This window comes from Vanessa cardui, chromosome 27 (assembly GCF_905220365.1).
Source record: "Vanessa cardui chromosome 27, ilVanCard2.1, whole genome shotgun sequence".
Lineage (NCBI taxonomy): Eukaryota > Metazoa > Arthropoda > Insecta > Lepidoptera > Nymphalidae > Vanessa > Vanessa cardui.
This window is the reverse complement of record NC_061149.1, coordinates 7,042,169-7,063,360: the sequence shown is the minus strand read 5'-3', so window position 1 is coordinate 7,063,360 and position 21,192 is coordinate 7,042,169. Positions and strand designations below refer to the sequence as shown.

The 21,192-nt window shown below is 38.3% G+C and overlaps 1 protein-coding gene across 2 annotated transcripts in view; it reads left to right on the top strand.

Moving 5' to 3' along the window:
• Positions 1-19,539, top strand: part of LOC124541060 (protein FAM214A) — a 52,940-nt gene extending 33,401 nt beyond the window's left edge. The window contains exons 2-9 of one of the 2 annotated variants that reach the window (XM_047118868.1): positions 9,478-9,609; positions 11,353-11,463; positions 12,272-12,408; positions 14,598-14,726; positions 15,029-16,621; positions 16,947-17,214; positions 17,952-18,190; positions 19,036-19,539. In XM_047118868.1, the coding sequence (XP_046974824.1) occupies positions 9,478-9,609; positions 11,353-11,463; positions 12,272-12,408; positions 14,598-14,726; positions 15,029-16,621; positions 16,947-17,214; positions 17,952-18,190; positions 19,036-19,417 (2,991 nt within the window). In that variant the 3' untranslated portion in view covers positions 19,418-19,539. Of the gene's footprint in view, positions 1-9,477; positions 9,610-11,352; positions 11,464-12,271; positions 12,409-14,594; positions 14,727-15,028; positions 16,622-16,946; positions 17,215-17,951; positions 18,191-19,035 lie in introns of both variants that reach the window. The other variant, XM_047118867.1, reaches the window with a different exon arrangement.
• Positions 19,540-21,192: the final 1,653 nt, after the last annotated feature.

Sequence of the window (21,192 nt, the reverse complement as noted above, 5' to 3'; positions counted from 1 at the left end):
TATTTTGATGGTATTATAATATTTATATGAATAACTAACTGTGCCCCTTACTTCGTGCGCGTTTGAATTAAAAGTAAAGTACTCCTTCGTAACGTAAGTTACTCCTTATTACATCAGCTATCTACTAGTGAAAGTCTCGTCAAAATCGGTCCATCCATCCCAGAGATTAGCTGGAACAAACAGAAAAAATTGTAAAAAAGTTACTTTATATATATAATGTATGTATAGATTAAATGAAATTAATGTTAATACAGTCAATTACATTGGGCCCCCAATAATAAGTCCTTTGCCAATAACTTCTGTTACGATAAAGAAAAAAAAAGAAATATTATATTATCATTACGCTATAAACCATAGGTTCATAGGTAATCCCTGTTCCTGTAATGAAACTCGCTCACTGAACATTTGACCTGGAATACACCAATACAAATTATAAATTTGTGGTACAAAGTATCTTCTGGATCTACGTTCAAAACGGGTGTCCCACAAGGATCGATTTTGGGTCCCTTTCTATTTCTAGTATATATTTGTAATAAAAAGGCATTTAATGGCGCAATTGTTGGACTTTCGATGTATGTCTGTATATTAATTACGTTTTATAATCAAACGACGGTTTCCTGACCCACAGGCCCAGTGTATTATCGATCGTTATCAAGTGTGGCGAATCTTATCGCCTTATCACAAGGGCGTGAAACTAAACTCGCTTTGATAAGGTTTTTATGTTTCTTTCCGATATACGCTGTTTACGATATCTGTGTTGTTCCAGTGGCCAAATGTACGTCTGAGGAAGCCAAGGTCCTGGGCTCAAACATGTATCTCTCTCTTTCTATCCAAAAATTATCAGTAACAGTTTAGAAAGATTGGTCTTAAGCTTGGACTTTTTACTATGTGTTCTGGGTAGTTTGGTTTGGTCTAGTCTTGCCTTCAGATGGACGGTGACCATAATCGAATGGGATATCAAGAATATTAAGGTCTGCGACTTTTATATAAGAAGTATTGCAGCTACAGCAGCGATCCTGAGAACGTTTTTTTCGTTGTAATGCGTTACAGAATCTGTATCATTGAATAGGCCCTTTTATTTTAATAGTATCTTGAAATTTTTTTTCTAAATATTGACGAAAGTATTTGTGTTATCGTTTAAGAGATTATCTCCTAAATTTAATTTACAAGCTCTTTATAATAAATATGAAACTAACAGCATGTAAATCGCCTAATACTGGATCGAAGTACATTTGTTCTTTTGAGTTCCACGATGTTTTATTGATATTTTATTTGAGTTTTGGTTTTGTGAATGACTTCAATTAGAGGAAAGTAGTAATGAATATTAGACAAAATCACATACATTACTCTGATTCCTATGTAAGTAGCTAAAGCACTTGTGTTATGGAAAGTCAGAAGTAACGACGGTACCACAAACACCCAGACCCAAGACAACATATACAATTAATGCAATTTTTCTACATCGACTCGGCCGGGAATCGAACCTGGAACCTCGGAGTGGCGTGCCCATTAAAACCGGTGAACACAATATTAGACCACAACAACAACAACAACCTGTAAATTCCCACTACAGGGCTAAAGGCCTCCTCTCCCTTTGAGGAGAAGGTTTGGAACATATTCCACCACGTTGTTCCAATGCGGGTTGGTGGAATACACATGTGGCAGAATTTCTATGATTTGTCACATGCAGGTTTCCTCACGAAGTTTTCCTTCACTGCTGAGCACGAGATGAATTATAAAGACAAATTAAGCACATGAAACAGTTTTAATGAAGAAATCCAGTATATTTCATGCAATTACCAAGACTATGTACATTATACAGAAAACGCAAAAAGCGCTTTAAAGCTGATGATATATTAAACGTTTTGATGTTTACAATAAAAAAAGGTTTTACATAATAATTTAACAGATTTTGATAGCGTCCATTAACCATACCGTGTCGAGGTTAATAGTATTTTCAACCTTTATCTGAAATACCTACTTAATAATAGAAAACCCACGCACTTTGGTACTAGGAAAACAGTTGCCGCAAGAAGCACTCAAAAAACGACCTTCAAATCGACAAAAAACGAGTTCATTGAGCTATCTCGTGTGTTCGTAAATAGGTTTTCCAGCACACGACACATGACGCATTTTCTCATTATATAAAACACCGTGTTTAAACACTGTCTTAATTTAGAAGTGATTATAGTGTTTTTTTTGTTGATACGCTATGTTGATCAACATACATCAGTACCAACCATAAGCTTTGTTATGTTTTCCTTATCTTAAACTCTTATTAATATTAATGTCCTGACTGATTATCGAGGATTAGCCGGGTACTATAGTTATCGCCCGCGTCTACGTTCCTATTTTAAAAGCAGCCCATTTAATTTAATTCGGTTCTAAAAACACAGTTTCGGTACAGAACACTGTAATACAGCATTTATATGTGGCTGAGATGGCCTAGTGGTTAGAACGCGTGCATCTTAAACGATGATCGCGGGTTCGATCCAGGCAATCACCACTGAATATTCATGAGTTTATAATTCATCTCGTGCTCGGCATTGAAGGAAACCTGCATGTGTCTAATTTCATTGAAATTCTGTCATTATAATATTAATATTGATTTAATCAAAGATAATGAAATTTACAAGTACAATAAATAACTATATTATTATTTAACTGTAATGTATTTATACATTATTTTTGTATTTTCTTTGTTCATCTCTATATCTTTCTATATCTGTTTCTTCTCTCTTAAGGTCGCGTGGAAGAGTTAGCTGTTTTAGCGATAAGGTCGCTTGTGCATCTTCACGCTTTTTTATCCTCTATTTATTCTTGTAATTAATGAGCCTTCTTTACCAAAATATATTTTTTTTAAAATGGTTTGAATTTATGAGACGGCAAAGTTAAAAATGTCTGTGGAATTTTAGTATAGGAACGGATATAAGAAATGATTGATAGTTATAATCTACCTGATACCCAGGTTGTTAAGGCCTAACATTGATCTCATTGGGTTTTCTAGAGGGAGTCTAGATATACTGGTCTGGATATTTGACAGTTAGATTTTTTTTTATTTGAATTCTAGGTCATTTTTTATCTGTCACACCGCGATAAGAATTTAGGTTGTTTTGACTAATTGCCTCTTTATTTGTTTTACCTATTTGCTGTTTTGTTTTATGTTGCTCGTTAATATTTATGCCGAAAAAACCGACCAATTGTGAGTAGGATTCGCGTACGAAGGGTTCCGTACCATTTTCTATAACCGTCAAAAATCATGTCTGTTGTTTGGTCTGTTGGTTGTGACGTAAATTCAAGGTCAAAGTTGTTTATGTATTTTTTTTGGTATAAAAATCTCCTATAGTTTTATTGTTGTAGTTCAAGATTATTCTATACATTTGTACTGGTTTGTTTCTGGTTTTATGATTCGTCGTTATCTTATCGTATATGAATAATACATAATTAATAATGTGATTATAAAACGTGTTGTGTCTCCGATTTCGTTCGAGTGGACTTTAAACTAGGTGATATCAATTGTACACAGACTTCCCATGTTTGTATTTCCAGAGGAAAAAAGAGTATTTGCTGAGTTTCTTGCCGGTTCTTCTCGGTAGAATCTACTTTCTGAACCAGTGGTAGCTTTACTAAATATGACGATTCAAAGGGTTTGAAAAGCCTACTTGAATAAAGTATATTCTTATTTTAAAACGATAATTCATTAAAACTGTCCTCTCTAAATATAAATAGGTCTATAGGTTTAAGAGTTCAAAGAAATCTTAGGGTACGTCCGAAGTCCTCTCTATAATTGCAATAGGCTATGGTAAGAGTAGGAGACTACTCTCTTGTGATTAAAATATAGAGTAGTTTTATTATAGCTATAAAATATGAATGTTACCTTGTCAGTGGAGTCGTTTTGCGAAACACACGATTGACCTAGTTTATTTTTTTTTAAATAAATATGTGTGAAAGGAACCGAATTGGAGGTTTTAATATTGATGCCAAGCACAGAACAGCGAATTAAAAGGAATAACTATCGAATTTTAATATGCCAACTCTATTTTAGTTTCTTACGAGCTCTTTTCATCGTTTGATAAAATTATTTTTTAATTAAAAATTGTTTGGTATGTAGACTCTTATGAGAATGGCAAGAAAGTATGTCTTTCTCTGGAAGTTAATGTATCAAACAATATACTATTAAAATGATACGATCTGTATGAAAGTTAATGAGTATTTACTCACACACACACACATACATACACTCTACTGTTAAATAAGTGACGAATAAATGTTTTCAAGATAATATTTGAATATTTTATTAGTTAAAACCGGAAGACTCTGTGGTATTATTGTCGACGAATCCGGCTGTATTTACCTTGAGAATTCCTTGAAATTTTCGAAATACATTTCACGTCTCCACGGTTCATCACCGTACAAGTCGGTTTTCATGAGTGAAATACGAAGCGAGTTCTTACAGAACTGCAGTCCCATTTGACGTCACTCTCGAATGACGTCATCATTTCAATGCTGTTAGAACTCAAGCGAGACTCGGGAATTTCAGGAACATGTTTATAAATAGTAGTTCTACTTTATTACTTAAATAACGTTTTACTTCATATCGTCCTAACTGATTCCGCCCACGCTCCCAATATCAAAGGAGATGAACCAACTACACAGAACACATTATGCACAAGTGTGTCTAAACATTGCAGTACTCTCATAATCCGATGGGATGGTAAATCTGATACGAGATCACAAGGATAAAGGAGTAAGGAGTGTTAAGCTTCCAGACTCCAAAATTAAACCCAGTATTTTGGAATCTAGCCGCTAGTTTGAGACCTGTTAATTATATTAATAATAAGAATTAGGTTTAATAGTTGCCACAGAAGCATGTGAAAGCGATCCCGCGGTGCCCGCTTGAAAAGGCGAGGGTGGTTTTTTAGTGGGTATTTCGGTGTACCGGGGCGCATCCAGTGTCCTTGGCACTGGTGAGTCCCACACACCTCCTCACTACGCATGCGTAGTGCGTTTTTCCAGATTAAAAAAGGAAAAATAGGGATTCAATCGCTGCGGCGCAATATACATAAGGGTTATTTATGAATGATTATTATGTATATTCAGAGCTGAAATGTGAAAACCCAGTGGAAAACGTAACCTTATACGTAGATTGCGGCCTCAAACCGGACAAGCATCGCTGAACTATCACGTGTCCATTTCATGTCCGGTGATGAAACGTCAGATGAAACTCAGACCCATCTGTATTCAACCCTCACTGGAGCTTGCTGGTATGAACTCTAAAACTTATCTTCGAGAGGTGATGAACTGGTTGTTACGCTGTAACAAACAACAACAGCAGCCTGTAACTTTCCCACTGCTGGGCTAAGGCCTCATCTGCCTTTGAAAAGATTTGGAACATTGCCAAGCATTAAAGCAAATTAATTTTCAGTGGTACTTGTCTGGGTTTGAAACCGCAACTGGTTGAGATGCACGGGTTCTACCCACTGAGCCATCTAGGCTTTGTTCTCCCTCAAAGCGTATAAATTTTTCGCCTTTGTTACGTTTCACGCACCATAAATTAAAGGTTTAATTTTTTTAAAGCATTGCATGCCATTTCTATAATGTTCGTAACTCTGTGTTACGACTATTTTTATTAGCGGAAAGTTTCATAACTTTCACGTGGATATATTACATTTTTAAATAGTTTTTTGTGTTCTTGTTCTTAAATACTAATTAAGCATTTTGACCTAATTACCACAGGTTATGAGTATCTTAAGTTTTTAGGTTTTAATGGGGTTTTCTACCCGCTTCCTTTCTTTCGCTTCCTTTCTACCCCTTCTAAATTTGGGGTTCAAACTCGGGTAAGGATTAAAAGTGGAATGCTATAAATCAAAATATAAGATGGTCTATACATCAAAATAAACTTTATTCAAGTGGGCTTTTACAAGCACTTTTGAATCGTCGTTTTACAATTAAGTTAAGCTACCTCCGGTTCGGAAAGTAGATTCTACCGAGAAGAACCGGCAAGAAATTCAGTAGTTACTCTTTTTCAAAATTTAAAAAATACAAAGTCATGTTAGTTAAATAATATTATTTAAATTAATATATCATGCCTGGTAGTCAACAGGTAATTCGAGAGGAAGGTTTTTGTATATCATACATGGACAATGTAGTAAAGAAATACTGATCATTTTATAAGTGTCTAATGTGATGTCATAATTTTTCCCACCCGTTCGAAGCCGGGGCGGGTCGCTAGTTTCTTACATAATCTTGTATTGATATTCTTGTCTATGATTATAGTAATGTAAAATACGAAGATAAAGTGTAACAATGAAACGTAAGTCTTTGTTTCCCGCGCGTCGGGCGCGGCTTGCGCTCACCTTGACCCGGAGCGAGGGAGATGGCTGCACCCGGTCACAGTTTTGTTAAACTGAAATCCCTATTGATAATCAATTTTATTGACACGCCGGACTTATCAGCTGAGATGGCCCAGTGGTTAGAACGCGTGCATCTCAACCGATGATTGCGGGTTCAATAATGCTTAATTAGTGTTTATAATTCATCGTGCTCCGCGGTGAAGGAAAACATCGTGAGGAAACCTGCATGTGTCTAATTTCATCGAAATTTTGCCACATTTACAGGCTGTTACTTTAATTTACTTTTTACCGGACTTATCAGTTGCATACATCTGGTTGTCGCCCGCGGCTTCGCTGGCGTTTTAGGGTAGGTTTTCATGTGTTAGACAAAAAATGTAGCCTATATCATACCAAATTTCATCAAAATCAGTTTAGTGGTTTGGTCGTGAAAGAGCGACTTTGACAGAAGGACAGACAGAGTTACTTTCATCTTTATAATCAAATTTTCATCTTTTATATGTACTATAAGATATGAAACCTTTTTGGTATGTTTTTTTTTAATTTAAACACAATGGCTTACTGTCACTGTCAAATGTCAAAACCTCTTACTACCAATGCGCTTGCTTTTATCTGTGTCAATGGATATAGGGTGTATGCGATTACACTAGCTTACCCATATTTTTAACTGAAACCTTCCGGGATACACATTAGATAACATTCTGAAAAGTTCTTTTCCTCAATACATGACTAAGCATAGGATTGTCCTGTCATAATGAATTGCAATTAAATTATATTATTAGTAATTATTTAATAATGACTAACACTCAAATAAAAACATAGAAATAAACAGTTTTATATTATTAATTAAATAATAATTTTATTTAGTCCAAACCCATAATAGGCCCATTAATTTTAGAGAAAATCGGAGATATACAAACTTACACATTAATAACAAACATTACTAACAGATAAACTATCTATTTTAAAGTAAAGTAAATTAAGAAAAAAAAAATTGTTTATTAGATAACTAGCATAAGAATATTAGCAAAATTCTGTCGCAATAAAATTAAAAAAATGTATGATTTATTTCAAATTATAATCCATTAAATAATTATTGTTGATTTGATATTAATACAAAATTTATAAATATTAATTATTATTATAATCTGTAATATTCAATACCCGCCTTTTTACATGTTTTGACAGATAATACAGACTAACATACTTTGACCTACATTCGATGCGTACCCATATTCAGCCTAGATTCGCTTCAAGCGCTTTACTGTTCAGTGAAAGGTAGGTAACTGGGTCGCTGCAGCGGCACAGTTGTTCGAGTAGTGTTCTATTTTTAAAACTGTGGCGTTGGCAACAGCTCTACAAATTAGGGCATGGTTGCACTTAGGTTTTAAGAATTAATACTCTGTGTACACGCGATGTTATAGGCTTTGTTCTTTTTTTAATGTAGCTTTACAGTGTTGTTTGTAGAATTTTGGATAATGAATGAGATGATTGAAATAATGAATGAATTTAAATATTGTTAATAATGTAATTTAATTTTGAATTTTCATTTGTGAATGTAATTTTTTGTAGTGGTTTTTGTCAATGATTTCCATTTGCTTTGTATGGAGTTGGGATTTTTGGGAATGTCGCCTCTCTGGGACTCGTTCCACGTGCCGTCAGCGGGTCAAGGTTGTTTCGGTTTTGAGGTCGGGTCGCATTAACTGGCTGGTTAATTCGAAATCTCTTGAATTTCGAATGAATTGTAATTTGTTTATTATTATAGTACATGTTATATGTACCAAAGTACTTCATACTTGAAGTCTAACTTAAATTGTAACTGGCATTATATGTTGCCTGTCTTCTAGTCCTTTGGCACATTAATAATTCTAGATGGTATTCTTATTCTGTACCTCAGGACTGTCATTTTTGAACCGATTTGGAAAACTCTAAATTGGAAAAATTTGGATGATTTTTTTGTCGACTCCAATTTTATTTGTTAACTAGCGACCCGCCCCGGCTTCGCACGGGTGCAATTATATGACTGATACTGAATATACTACAGAATTAGTTTAATTACGACATCACATTAGAAACTTCTAAAATGATCAGTGTTTCTTTACTATATTGTCCATGTATTATATACAAAAACCTTCTCGAATCACTCTATCTTTAAAAACTGCATCAAAATCCGTTTCGTAATTTGAAGGATCTAAGCACACATAGGGACAGACAGCGGTAAGCGACTTTGTTTTATACTATGTAATGTAATCCTTTTTTTGTTAATTCAATTTGTAGTCGTTCAGTTTTGTTTTTATTTTTATCAATTTAGTGTGTCAATCGAAATATCATAACATTATGTACTTTTAATTTAATATTTGTCTCGTTGGTAGTCAATCCATAATGTCGTAATCTCTTATATGTATACGCAATTTTAGGCTGTATCTAGCAGTGCTCTATATGCCCTTTTTGTATGAAGCTTTTGAAGTAAAATCAGTCGTAGTTAGAAGTTTTGGAAGATATCGTTGTAAACCGGAAGGGCTTCGTAATGGGCTCATAAATTCAATTCTACATATAAATCCCTTGAGTATGGTCGGGCCTTGAAGCAAACCATAGTATGGTCACGTGCTGCTCATATATCGTTTGCCTCCCCCCCCCCAATAGTAATTGTGATGACGTCACGTGTTCTGTCAAGGTTTCGGGCTACTGTGTATGTAGGTTTGTTTTTTCAGCTGCGTTAACTGCGCATTCTTTATATTCAAATATAATTTTTCATTGAAACTGACCAAAATGTAAAAAAAAAACAAATGAATATTTCAGATAAAGATCCTATATTACTATAATTTAAATCGTTATTAATTTATATACATATAATAACCTGTAAGTAATACATACATATGTATGTAGATCCCTGGGTGGTTTAATTTGGACCCACTGACGCACTCAAACAATTTTTATTCCACCCGTATAAAGTCGGGACGGACAACTAACCGTAATTGGCCAGTTGGATTTAGTAGGTCACACACAGGGACCCACTTACACACACACACACACACACACACACAATACATCATAATGTATGCACACAGTGACATAAATAAATAGTTTAGATTTTTTTTTTAATAATTAATTTCCATTTAATTTCCAGATGCACAGTAACGAACCCCCCCCAGCGACGGGAACGGGGCTGCTGCTCCAGCTGGGCCGGCTTGTGGTGCGCGCTCGCAGCTCCAGCCCCGCGCCCCGACGCCACCATATCAACCCCTCCACTAGCCAACAGGTACATTATATCTTTACACCCTTATCACCACTCTTAAGTCTAGTCTATACTAAGCTTATAAGGATCTCGAGGTCCTTTGTTTCAAATCCAATAATTTATTCATTATTGGCTATTTCTATGCATACATCTTCATCAACAGCCCACTCGTCCACTGCTGGACATAAGCCTCTCCAATTGTACGACACTTACATCATTCATACATCTTTATTTACATCTGAAGTTTCAAAATCGGTACGGTTAAAAAAAGGCCTCCCCTCCCTATGAGGAGGAGGTTTGGAACATATTCCATCACGCTGTTCGGATGCGGGTTGGTGGAATATATATGGAATTTGACACATGTAGATTTCCTCACGATGTTTTCCTTCGACGCAAAGCACGAGATGAACTATAAACACAAATGAAGCACATGAATATTCAGTGGTGTTTGCCTGGGTTTGAACCCACGATCATCGGTTAATATTCACGCGTTCTAACCACTGGGCCATCTCGCTCCTGGCACCCTGTATGACACGTGAACGGAATTGTTCTAGACGATATCAAAAGTAATTAATTAATTAATAAAGGTCAATGAACTATATCGTGTTCTGATTTGAAGGACGAGTGAGCCAGTTCAATTAAAGCCCAAGGGACGACACGATGTAGGTCGCAAGACCAGCGTTGCATGGCAATGTTAATATAATAAAACTATTGTTCTGGTTGGTTGTATGTATGTATGTCTTTAATTTAGCCTAAAGAATTTATGACATGATATACAGCGTGTTCATTCTGTATATCCTTTTGTTTATAATTTGTTGTAATCATGTCTTCAATTGTTGTATTGCTATAGATTTATGTATATGGTCACCACTAATGGACAATGGCGCTGTAAGAAATATTAACCATTCCTTACATCGCCAATGTGCCACTTTGGGTAATAAAATATTATGTCCCTTGTGCCTGTAGTCATACTGACTTACTGACCCATCAAACTGCAACACAACTATACTGTGTAGTGGTACCTACCCAGAAGGATTTGCACAAAGCACTGCTACCAAGTAAATTTATATGATTTTATTACCAGGTTTCAAAGGACATAAGATCCCAGATCACGTAATATCAATATATTATGTGACCGATAGCCGATAGGACAATCTATTTCACTGTCCAAATATCCTAGCGTCGCTTGTAAGAAATAGCTAAGATAAGATCGCCTGTTGTACGTTTCTCTTAATCTTTTTTTGGTGCTTTAATCTGTTCCATGTATTTTTTTATCTGTATCACTCTCAGATCTTAACTTTTCAACCGATGATGAAATTTCATTGATCTATGTTTATACGTCGTTAGGTTTCATAATGGTTATCGGTAGATTAGGGTCTAAAGTCTCACCCATTGGCCCATGCCAAACAACTATCTTTTTTATGTGGTGGCAAACGAGAATGAGGGTCACCTGATGGAAGGTGACTACCACCGTCTATGGCCATCTGCAACACCGGGGAACTTGCAGAAGCTTTGCCGGCCTTTAAGGAAAGTGTACGATCTTTTCTTTAAGGTTTCCAAGTCGTATTGGTTCGGAAAAATCGTCAGCGAAAGTAGGTTCTACAGAGTGGTCGTACGGGCCGAAAAGGGTTTTAAAAATCGCGTTGTTGTTGTTCTGATGATCAATTTAAACATTCTATAGATATCTCCAAAATTTTCTGCCATAGTTTAGAGGATATTCTTCTAAATTGGTAAATGGTTCTTAATCCTTGTTTTGTCACATTCCAGGTGATTACCCAACCGAAGCCGGACACGGACGAGCCCAAACCAGCAGTCGAAGCTCAACTCAACAGCCATGTCCACGCTCTATGGAATGACCAGATACCCATCTGTATTGAGGTATGTTCGTAAATCTTCACCCAGTAGCCGTAATTAAGGGTCTGACTACCTAGAGTGAATTAAGGGCAATAGGGTTTAAATACATAAATATGAGACAACATCACATACATTACTCTGATACCAATGTAAGTAGCTAAAGCACTTGAGTAATGAAAAGCAGAAGTAACGACGGTACCACAAACACTTAGACCCAAGACAACATAGAAAACTAATGATAATCTACATCGACTCGGCCGGGAATCGAACCCGAGACCTCGGAGTGGCGTATCCACCAAAACCGGTGTACACACCACTCGACCACGGAGGTCGTCAGGGTTCGATGTTCATTTCATGATGATGATCTCATGCGGGTCGGCGGATATTATTGGTCGGTATTTTTATTTAAACACGAATGCACGAGATCGTTTAAAGGTCTATAAAACTCCAATCTTCTTTTCGAATTCACGTATTTAATCTACTGGACTTTCTCGCTTATATACCATAGATTCTCCTTTTTGAGAAAAACGCTATTCAAGAGTATAGGTTATTTTTTCCAATTCTAATAAGAAGAAAGCTATGACTTATTTTGTGTCTACAACATTTTCATAATACTATCACTAAGGACTACTAGGTTCCATTGACTAAAAAGGCCTACCTACTCTTGGTGCAGACAGCCCACTTTTCACCTTTGATGGTCCAGCGCTGGTCGTGCGAGTACAGTATCATACCTTCTTCGTCTGGTTCCAATCAGTCGCTTGATGATTAGTGCCCAAAAAAAAGCTATCACCAATCTTATAAGTTATTGAATCATATCTGTACACATCTTCAGGTGCTGCTAGCTCCGGATTGTCAAGAGTGCTACGCCTCCCTCAGCCGAGTGGAAGAGGAGGGCATGTATGACAAGCTTCACACACAGCAGAAGGCATTGCTGCTCGAACGATGGACTATAAGGACTATTACTAGCAAGTAAGTTTTCAATTATTGGGCTATTTTATACCATCGAGTTCGAGGTCTAGCAAATTTGCCACTTGATGTTAAGTCCTCAGCACTGCCAAGCACCCATAGTCGTTGTTAGTAAAGTAAAAAAGTAACAGCCTGTAAATTTCCCACTGCTGGGCTAAGGCCTCCTCTTCCATTAAGGAGAGGGTTTGGAACTTATTCCACCACACTGTTCCAATGCGGGTTGGTTGAATGCACATGTGTCAGAATTTCGATGAAATTAGACACATGCAGGTTTCTTCACGATGTTTTCCTTCACCGCCGAGCACGAGATGAATTATAAACACAAATTAAGTACATATATATATACATATATATATATAGTGGTGCTTGCCTGGGTTTGAACCCGCAATCATCGGTTAAGATGCACGCGTTCGAACCACTGGGCCATCTTGGCTCTCTCTTGGTCGTAATGATGTGATATATCTTATGTTTGTACACGAGCTCATTCCTGCATGTTTTCCTGTACCGGAAACAAACCGGAACAAAACAGAAGGTACTATGAATTGCTGTTTAGTTATAGATGTGCTGAGAAGTACCACCAAGTAGTTGCAGAACCGTTTACAAATGTACCACACTGAACTATATATACACTAAACTACATAATGGCAGTACGGTTTGAGTTAAAATTTATTCATACCACCTAGTTGCCAAGTTTTTAGCATTTTCCCAAATCGTGAATATATGCTTAGCTCAAAGTTTAACTAGTAGAATGTGTCTAAATAGATAACCCAGTCGAGAGTCGAGATGGCCCAGTGGTTAGAACGCGTGCATCTTAGCCGATGATTGCGGGTTCAAACCCAGGCAGGCACCGCTGATTCATGTGCTTAATTTATCTTACAATTCATCTCGTGCTCAGCGGTGAAGGAAAACATCGTGAGAAAACCTGCATGTGATAAATTTCATAAAAATTCTGCCACATGTGTATTCCACCAACCCGCATTGGAACTGCGTGGTGGAATATTTCCAAACCTTCTCCTCAAAGGGAGAGGAGGCCTTTAGCCCAGCAATGGGAATTTATAGGCTGTTGTTGTAGTTGATAACCTAGCCTATTGTTCCGTATAATTATTATTTGGGGACAGTGAAATTAAATATTTCTCCCACACTTATAAAATCATTGATCCTGACTGACTATTCAGTATACAGTCAATACGATTGAGTCAAGAAAGTAGTTTTTTAAGGGTGAAATGGGAAGGCAACTTTCTAGGAAGGTTATTAGCTAGTAAATAAATTAGCGATTCATTTGAAGGGCGAGTGATTTTATGTAATGACTCACGTGGGTCGGAATATCTTGAATACGTAGACGATGACGTAGAGCGATGACGTCACAAGAAATAGTTTGTATTCCTCAGTGCCATGTAGTCTGTGTATTGAAGCACTTTGCTATTGATAGATTAGATACCATTTATTGTTTGAACTTTACTTTGTGTTAGTGCTTTGTGCACACACATCTGGGTAGGTTATCACTCATCAGATATTCCATCACTAAACAGTACTTAGTAATGTAGTTCCAGTTTGTGGGTGAGTCAATGTAACTGCAGGCACAAGGTATAACTTTCGAGTTTGTGGTGAATTGGTGTAATGGTTAATATTACAGTGTCATTGTCTATGGGCGGTGGTGACCACCAGGTGACCCAATTGCCAGTATGTCTTCTTTAGGCAAATATGTTAATTGTATAGCTGAGTCCCAGTTTTTGTTCTTATCTATTAAGAAAATTGTGTGTGTATGTTTTTTAAATAAAGCCGAGATGGCCCAGTGGTTAAAACACGTCACACACACCCCGGCAAGCAGCACTATATATAGGTGCTTCATTTGTGTTTATAATTCATCCCGTGCTCGGCGGTGAAGGAAAACATCGTGAGGTAACCTGCATGTGTCTAATTTCATTGAAATTCTGCCATATGTGCATTCCACCAACCCGCATTGGAACAGCGTGGAATGTGTTCCAAGCACTCTCCTTAAAGGGAAAGGAGGAGGGAAATTTACAGGCTGTTACGATGTTTTTAAATAAATAGTACTAGTTTATAAGTTGATTTTAAACATACAAAGAGTTCAATTTAATACTTTAATGAAATAAAGGCCATTGTCATCATGAAACTGAAGAGAACATCATCTAGTAAGTGAATGGGTACAAATGGCGTTTATCTTTCAGAAGCCATGAGACACCGTCGGCTATTACCCCCCACTGGTTACTGAACGCGGTTCGCTCCCAGCTACACTTCTCCCAACTGTCAGCTTGGAAGGCCATCATCAAGAAGACCGATGACAAACCTGCTGAGAGAAGGTAGTTTGAAGATACAAAGTATTAAACAAAGTCGCTTACTTCTGTCTGTACCTATGTGTGATTAGAGCTTTGAAAGTACGCAACGGATTTTGATGCGGTTATTTTTAATAGATAGTGTGATTGGAAAGGAAGGTTTTGGTGTAAAACACGTGGAAAATATAGTAAAGATACACTGATAATTTAGACATACTCTACAATATTCAATAACAGCATTGACCCCGAAGCGAGGTCAGGTCGCTAGTTTAATCATAAATCTGATAGGTATTTTGGTGTATTGTTAAATGCTAAATATATATTTCCAGGAGAAAGCTGAGCCGCGAAACGTGCAACTTTAAAAAAATAGAAGCAAACTGTGACGAAACAGATCTCGAAGAACGCAAGCTAAACGTCGTCTACTCCATAAAAATACCCGGGGAGAGCTACAAGATAGCCGACTTCCCGAGACCACCCAACGGCCACAAGTTTCCGGTAACGGATATCGGGAACAACATCTATCTGAAAGTGGTCTTGGAGAGTCTGCCACGCTTAGACGATATACCAGTAGTTAAATGTACCTGCCAGAAGAGGAGAGCCAGAGAGGAAGTGCCCAATGTGCACGACGAGCTCGTGGGCAAACTGAATGATCTCACTCTGGGCCCAAGGAGCGCCAAGTACCCGCCCGACGCCAACATCGGATCGAATGGAAGACGCATATCTATCATTCCCAACCAAGGCATCGAATACATGTACTCCTGTCTCGACAAGGACAAGAAGATCGTCGACGACAGGATGTTGACGCCGTGCAGCGAAAGCGGGAAGCACAAATGCAGCTGCGACGACGAATCCGACGACAAAACCCACAAGACCAACACCCTGAACGCCCAGGAAACGAAGAAGCTCGACGAACGGAGACTGAAAGAGATAGCCAAATACAAACGCCGTTTGAGGAAAGAGAGTAAACTAAAAAAGCTCTGTGATAGCACGTCGTCGGAAGGCGACGGTTTAAAGGCTAAGGAAACACATACGTCCATACCGATATTACAGGCGGCTAGGTTCGACAGGTTCCGAGCGATCGGCTGCTTCAGGAATCAGACATATTTGACGCTACCAGCCAGTCGCATTGAGAGCCGGTCGCCTTTCGTCGAGACCATGAGCATACCACCGACGGAGTTCAGAAGGACCAACACAGTGGCGACCCAGACGGAGGACATGTCGTGTCAGTGCGGCAACTCGCTCCAGATGAAGTGCGTCGGGTGTTTGGACAGGGGGATGGTCAGGTCGGAGGGAAACTACAACCTGGCGTCCATCGAGAGCGGGGCGAGGCGGAAACGCGAGGAGGACGAGAAAGCGTTTAAGAAGCATAAATGTGATAATATTAGCAGTAATTCACAGTGTGATATAAGTTTAGATAATTCTAGTGATAAGTGTGACGGCATTATAAAGAGGCCAAAGTTGAGACGTTACTTCCCGATTGTGGACCGTATCGAGAAGGTTATAAGTGACAGATTCGCGCAAAACAACGATATACAGGAATTGAATTTGAGGGACGATGACACGGTTTTCTCTATACCGAAACCAGAACCGAAACGACAGAAGACCTTCTCGATAAGCGACGATTACGTCCTTTACGAGAAATGCGACTACGGTACCTTTGACAAGTGCGAAGTCGAATCCCCTAGGGAGGAAATCGAACAGAATGGCTTTAAGTTTCCCGATCCCAAAAAGGGTGGGCCCGACAATCAAGTGCCTTCGCCCACGGAAATGGATCGATTTCGATGGAGGTTCGATTCTGCAGCGTCTATGGTGTTTCACAATAAGACGGGACTCCCCCTAACGTCCAGTCCCGCCCCCCTGAGAAGAGGAAACAATTGTTTTGATTTCGATGATTCGATTAACGGCGTGTCTGGTATTAAGAGGTAAGATTGTTTGTTTAATTATCATAGTAGTTACAACAAAAAAATATACATAATGGTTAAATATATACCGACCTACTTGTCATTTTTTTTGCATTAATAGATTCTTCGTCATTTATAAAAACGTTGAATAAAAATGGTCCCAAAACGAACCCATGGGGGATGTCTTAATACAATATGATTACAGTTAAAACTTGTGCACCTATATCGTTTAATCCGCGATGTTGTATATTCTTGATATTAGTAATAATAGAAGGTTTTGTTGGTGTCACATATCATGGTCAAAGATATACCACGTATGGCGATGCTTATGTTATGTCCCCGGCAGCGCGCTGTTCCACCCGGTGTCGGGGGGCGAAGCGCCGTCGCCCGCGCGCGCTCCGCCCCGCGCAGCGCCGCGCCCACGCCTGGGCCCGAGCGCGGGGCTGCTGGGCAGCTTCGAGGAGTCTGCGCTGAAGGGGCGCCTGGAGCCTGTGGCCACGGTGCAGGGCTTCGCGGCCGAGCTTGGCGCGTCGGGCGCCTTCTGCCCGCCGCACCGCCGCCTGCCAGTAACAGTTTTCTTCTACGCGCCCGGCGGCACCAACGCGCCCTACATGGTGAGTGCCGCTCTCGATACGATACACCACTTGACTCCACCACTATGATTCCACTTAAAGCAGTATAGTCGGCGATCAAAACTTGTCGACTAAAGATTTCCTCAATAATTGTTTATTTTTGTTCTTTTTTTATATGGACTAGTAATAGTCGTTTTCTATGTGTTTAATTTTGTAATGATTGGATGAATAGTCTCGCATTTATATATACCCGATGACATATGAACCTTAACAGCTCGAATTTGCTCTGAATAACGTTTTCGACTGACGCAGACATTATTGCTTTGTTCTCGAGTTTTCTTTCTCCTTTGGTTTGATGATTTTTTCATATCTCCAAATCAAATCGCGTTATTTACTTATTAATAAAATATCACAGCTATTTATAAAGTCTGATTGGAAACAGACTTGATATTATAGAGTATAAGTAAATAAATAAATAATAATAATAATATAATAATATGAGACAACATCACATACATTACTCTGATCCCAATGTAAGTAGCTAAAGCACTTGTGTTATGGAAAATCAGAAGTAACGACGGTACCACAAACACCCAGACCCAAGACAACATAGAAAACTAATGATAATCTATATTGACTCGGCCGGGAATCGAACCCGGGACCTCGGAGTGGCGTACCCATGAAAACCGGTATACACACCACTCGACCATGGAGGTCATCAAGTGACTCCAAACATGGAGTTCCAATAAGTCATGTGACTATACCGTGACCATTATCAGGGGCACATCAACCTGGGCCCGGGGGGCTACCGCGTGGCGCGCTCGGGCACGGTGCAGGTGTCGCTTTTCAACCCCCACGGCACGTTGGTCAAGATGTTTGTCGTGCTGTACGATCTGACCAGCATGCCGCCGCTGGCGCGCACGTTCCTGCGCCAGCGCACGCTGTACATGCCGGCCGGCGCCGACCCCCCCGCCCCCCACCACATGCACAAGTGGCTCCGGTACCTGATACATCTGAGGCAAGTGGTGATATGATAAGACTCATTATCGTTATAGAGCCGAGATGGCCCAGTGGTTAGAACGCGTAATCTTAACCGATGATCGTGGGTTCAAACCCAGGCAAGCACTACTAAATATTAATTTGATTAATTTGTGTTTATTATTCATCTCGTTCTCGGCGGTGAAGGAAAATATTGTTTGGAAACCTGCTTGTGTCTGCTTTCATACAAATTCTGCCACATGTGTATTGAACACGCATTAGAACAGCGCGGTTCCTAATGGTTTCCTCGTAGGGAGAGCCTCAACTCAGCAGTGGGAAATTACAGGCTGTTGTTGTTGTTGTTGAAGCCCCAGCTTAGTATATCTGACTCTTGGAACTCTGCAGGTAAAGCAGTTAAACCTTCGTCTGAACTCACTCACTTATATCCCGTGGCATAAGATAGAGACAATGAAGAGTCTGTTTTCAGCACCCCAAAAATACATATTTCACAATATCTCCTGAAAGCCTTGAAATTTTTTTTTTTTTATGCCGATCGAACCTATTATGTAAATATATGTTTTATTAACATAAGAATTAACAACATTAAATGCTTAAATATATATATACAAATATGAACTAAAACTAGTTACTGTATAAATCTTGACCGCGTGGAATGGTGGCAAGAATGCTAGCAGCATTTGAAAATAGATATTAATAGTCTCTTGTTGTTAGGACTGATACCAATGTCTCCTGCCTTAGTAAAACAATAAAAAAAAACAAGTGTTCCAATTTTATTCTATTTTCATTTATAACTAAAATAATTTAATTTAAGATAAAAAAAAACAGTTTAATAGTTTAACTTATTTAATTATATATCTATTTCAGATTTATGACTTCAAAATCTGGAAAACTGTACCTGCACACCGATATCAGGATACTGGTATCCCGCAAAGCCGATTTAGACACGGCTACCGCACATTCCGCACTATTCCGCCCCCTGCCGACCAATCAGAACAAGGACGACGAGGTCGCGTCATCGTCGACCAATAGGAGCACGGATCGCGACGGCCGCGACGCGCCGGACAATCAGAAGCCGGGATTATTGACCAATCGCACGCCGAACAGAGTTTTTGGCGGCTGCAGCGATTTCGACACCGAGATAAAGAATGAAATGCGCGATTTCGGTTACGAGAATCAAAATGGCGTCTCGTACGAACTGAGAAGTTTCACATACGCCCCAGAGAATCCTAAATATTCGCCGCGATAATATTGGGCTAGTTTGATGGACGTGGTGTATTTGTTTTTTAGTGCCTGTCGATGTATGTAATAATTTTTGTGTTAAAATATGTATGTACTAATGAAAAGAATATATTTTTTGGTTTTTATATACGTTCGTGTTTGATTTTAATTCCATATTTGAAAATGTCAATTGAATTACAGAGTAATTTATGTGTAGGTTTGTTTGGTTGTTTTGTATGTTTCCGCCAAATAACAGTTCGCAGTATCGTTGTGTTCCGGTTTGAAGGGTTAGTGAGCCAGTGTAATTACAGGCACAAGGGACTTAGCATCTTAATTCCCAAGGTTGGTGGCGCACTGACGATGTAAGGAATGGTTAATATTACTTACAGCGTTATTGTCTATAGGTGATGGTGACCACTTGCCATCAGGTGGCCCATATGCTCGTATATAGATAAAAGAAATTGTCCGCAAAAACATTTTCAAGTAATAAGTTAACCAAGACGAGACTACATGACGCTCCCAACTCCACAATATCAACACCTTAGTCAAACTATGTGATTTGCTTACAATTTTTATTCAAGTAGGCTTTTACAAGCACTTTTGAGTCGTCATTTAACGACTTTATTAAGTGAGGATACCCCGGTGGTATTCGGAAAGTAGATTCTACAGAGAAGAACCGGCAAGAAACTAAGTAGTTACTAACTTACATATCAAATTTCAGGGTTTTCATATATGTATTAGGATACCTCAAGAATTATTATGATCGTTAGTAACGAAATTAGGGATTTATAAATGTCGATGAAATCTAAAATCTATAGTATTATGATCTATGCGAGTAAAACTTTCAATGTTTAATGTCTGCAGTTGACAATGTATGCCGAGAAAAATGTCTTATAACTTGATTTAGTAGAACTAAAGACGGCTTCACTAAATAAATGGTGAATGAATTATGAATGAATGAATTATACTTTATTGCAAACCACAAACAAAAAAGAAAGAAAAAGAAAGTAACACAAAATTAATAAAATACAAAAACAAAAAAACATACATGATCTCACATAATGTAATCTATTCAAAAAATACTGTTCATTGCTATGTATATTAATATAAAGTTGAACAGTTTGTTTGTAGGGCCTAATCTTTGTTGACTCTTTACGATTTGAAAAAAAAGTCAGTTCGATTTGTTGAAAAACTCTTATCTGTCAGCGACCTTGTGGGATATTGATATATGTATCTTTACTAATACCAGCAGATTCAGCACGTTTCGGAGAAGGTTTTAGAACAGTCGAACCTGCTTTAAATGTTAACCGTTGACACAAGCGTCAACTTCATATTATTGTAAACTAGCGACCCTCCCCGGCTTCGCACGTGTGCAATACTGATACTAAAGCCCATTACACAATGAAAAAAATAAGATATAAGAGATAAGGAATAAGGGACAAGAAATAAGGAATAGCGGAATCCAGCGATGGCAGCATCGTTAATCAATTCAGAATTCAAAAATAACGAATAATAAATAAGAATAAAATTTCCGTCGCGCTGAGAATTTGTTTCTTATTTCTTATAGCCAGCCAATCGCAGGGCGTTTTTTCCAAAGAAGTGTCTAGCAAGTGTCAGCACGTAACTAGTAGCAGGTATTCAACCGCTGTTATTAGTTGTATATTGTAGCCTATCGCCTATTGTGTTTTGGTTGCTTTATTCCTTCTTCATTATTTCTTATTCCTTATCTCTTATTTTTTTCATTGTGTACTGGGCTATAATATACTACAGAATTTGTTTAGTTACTATATTGCATTAGACACT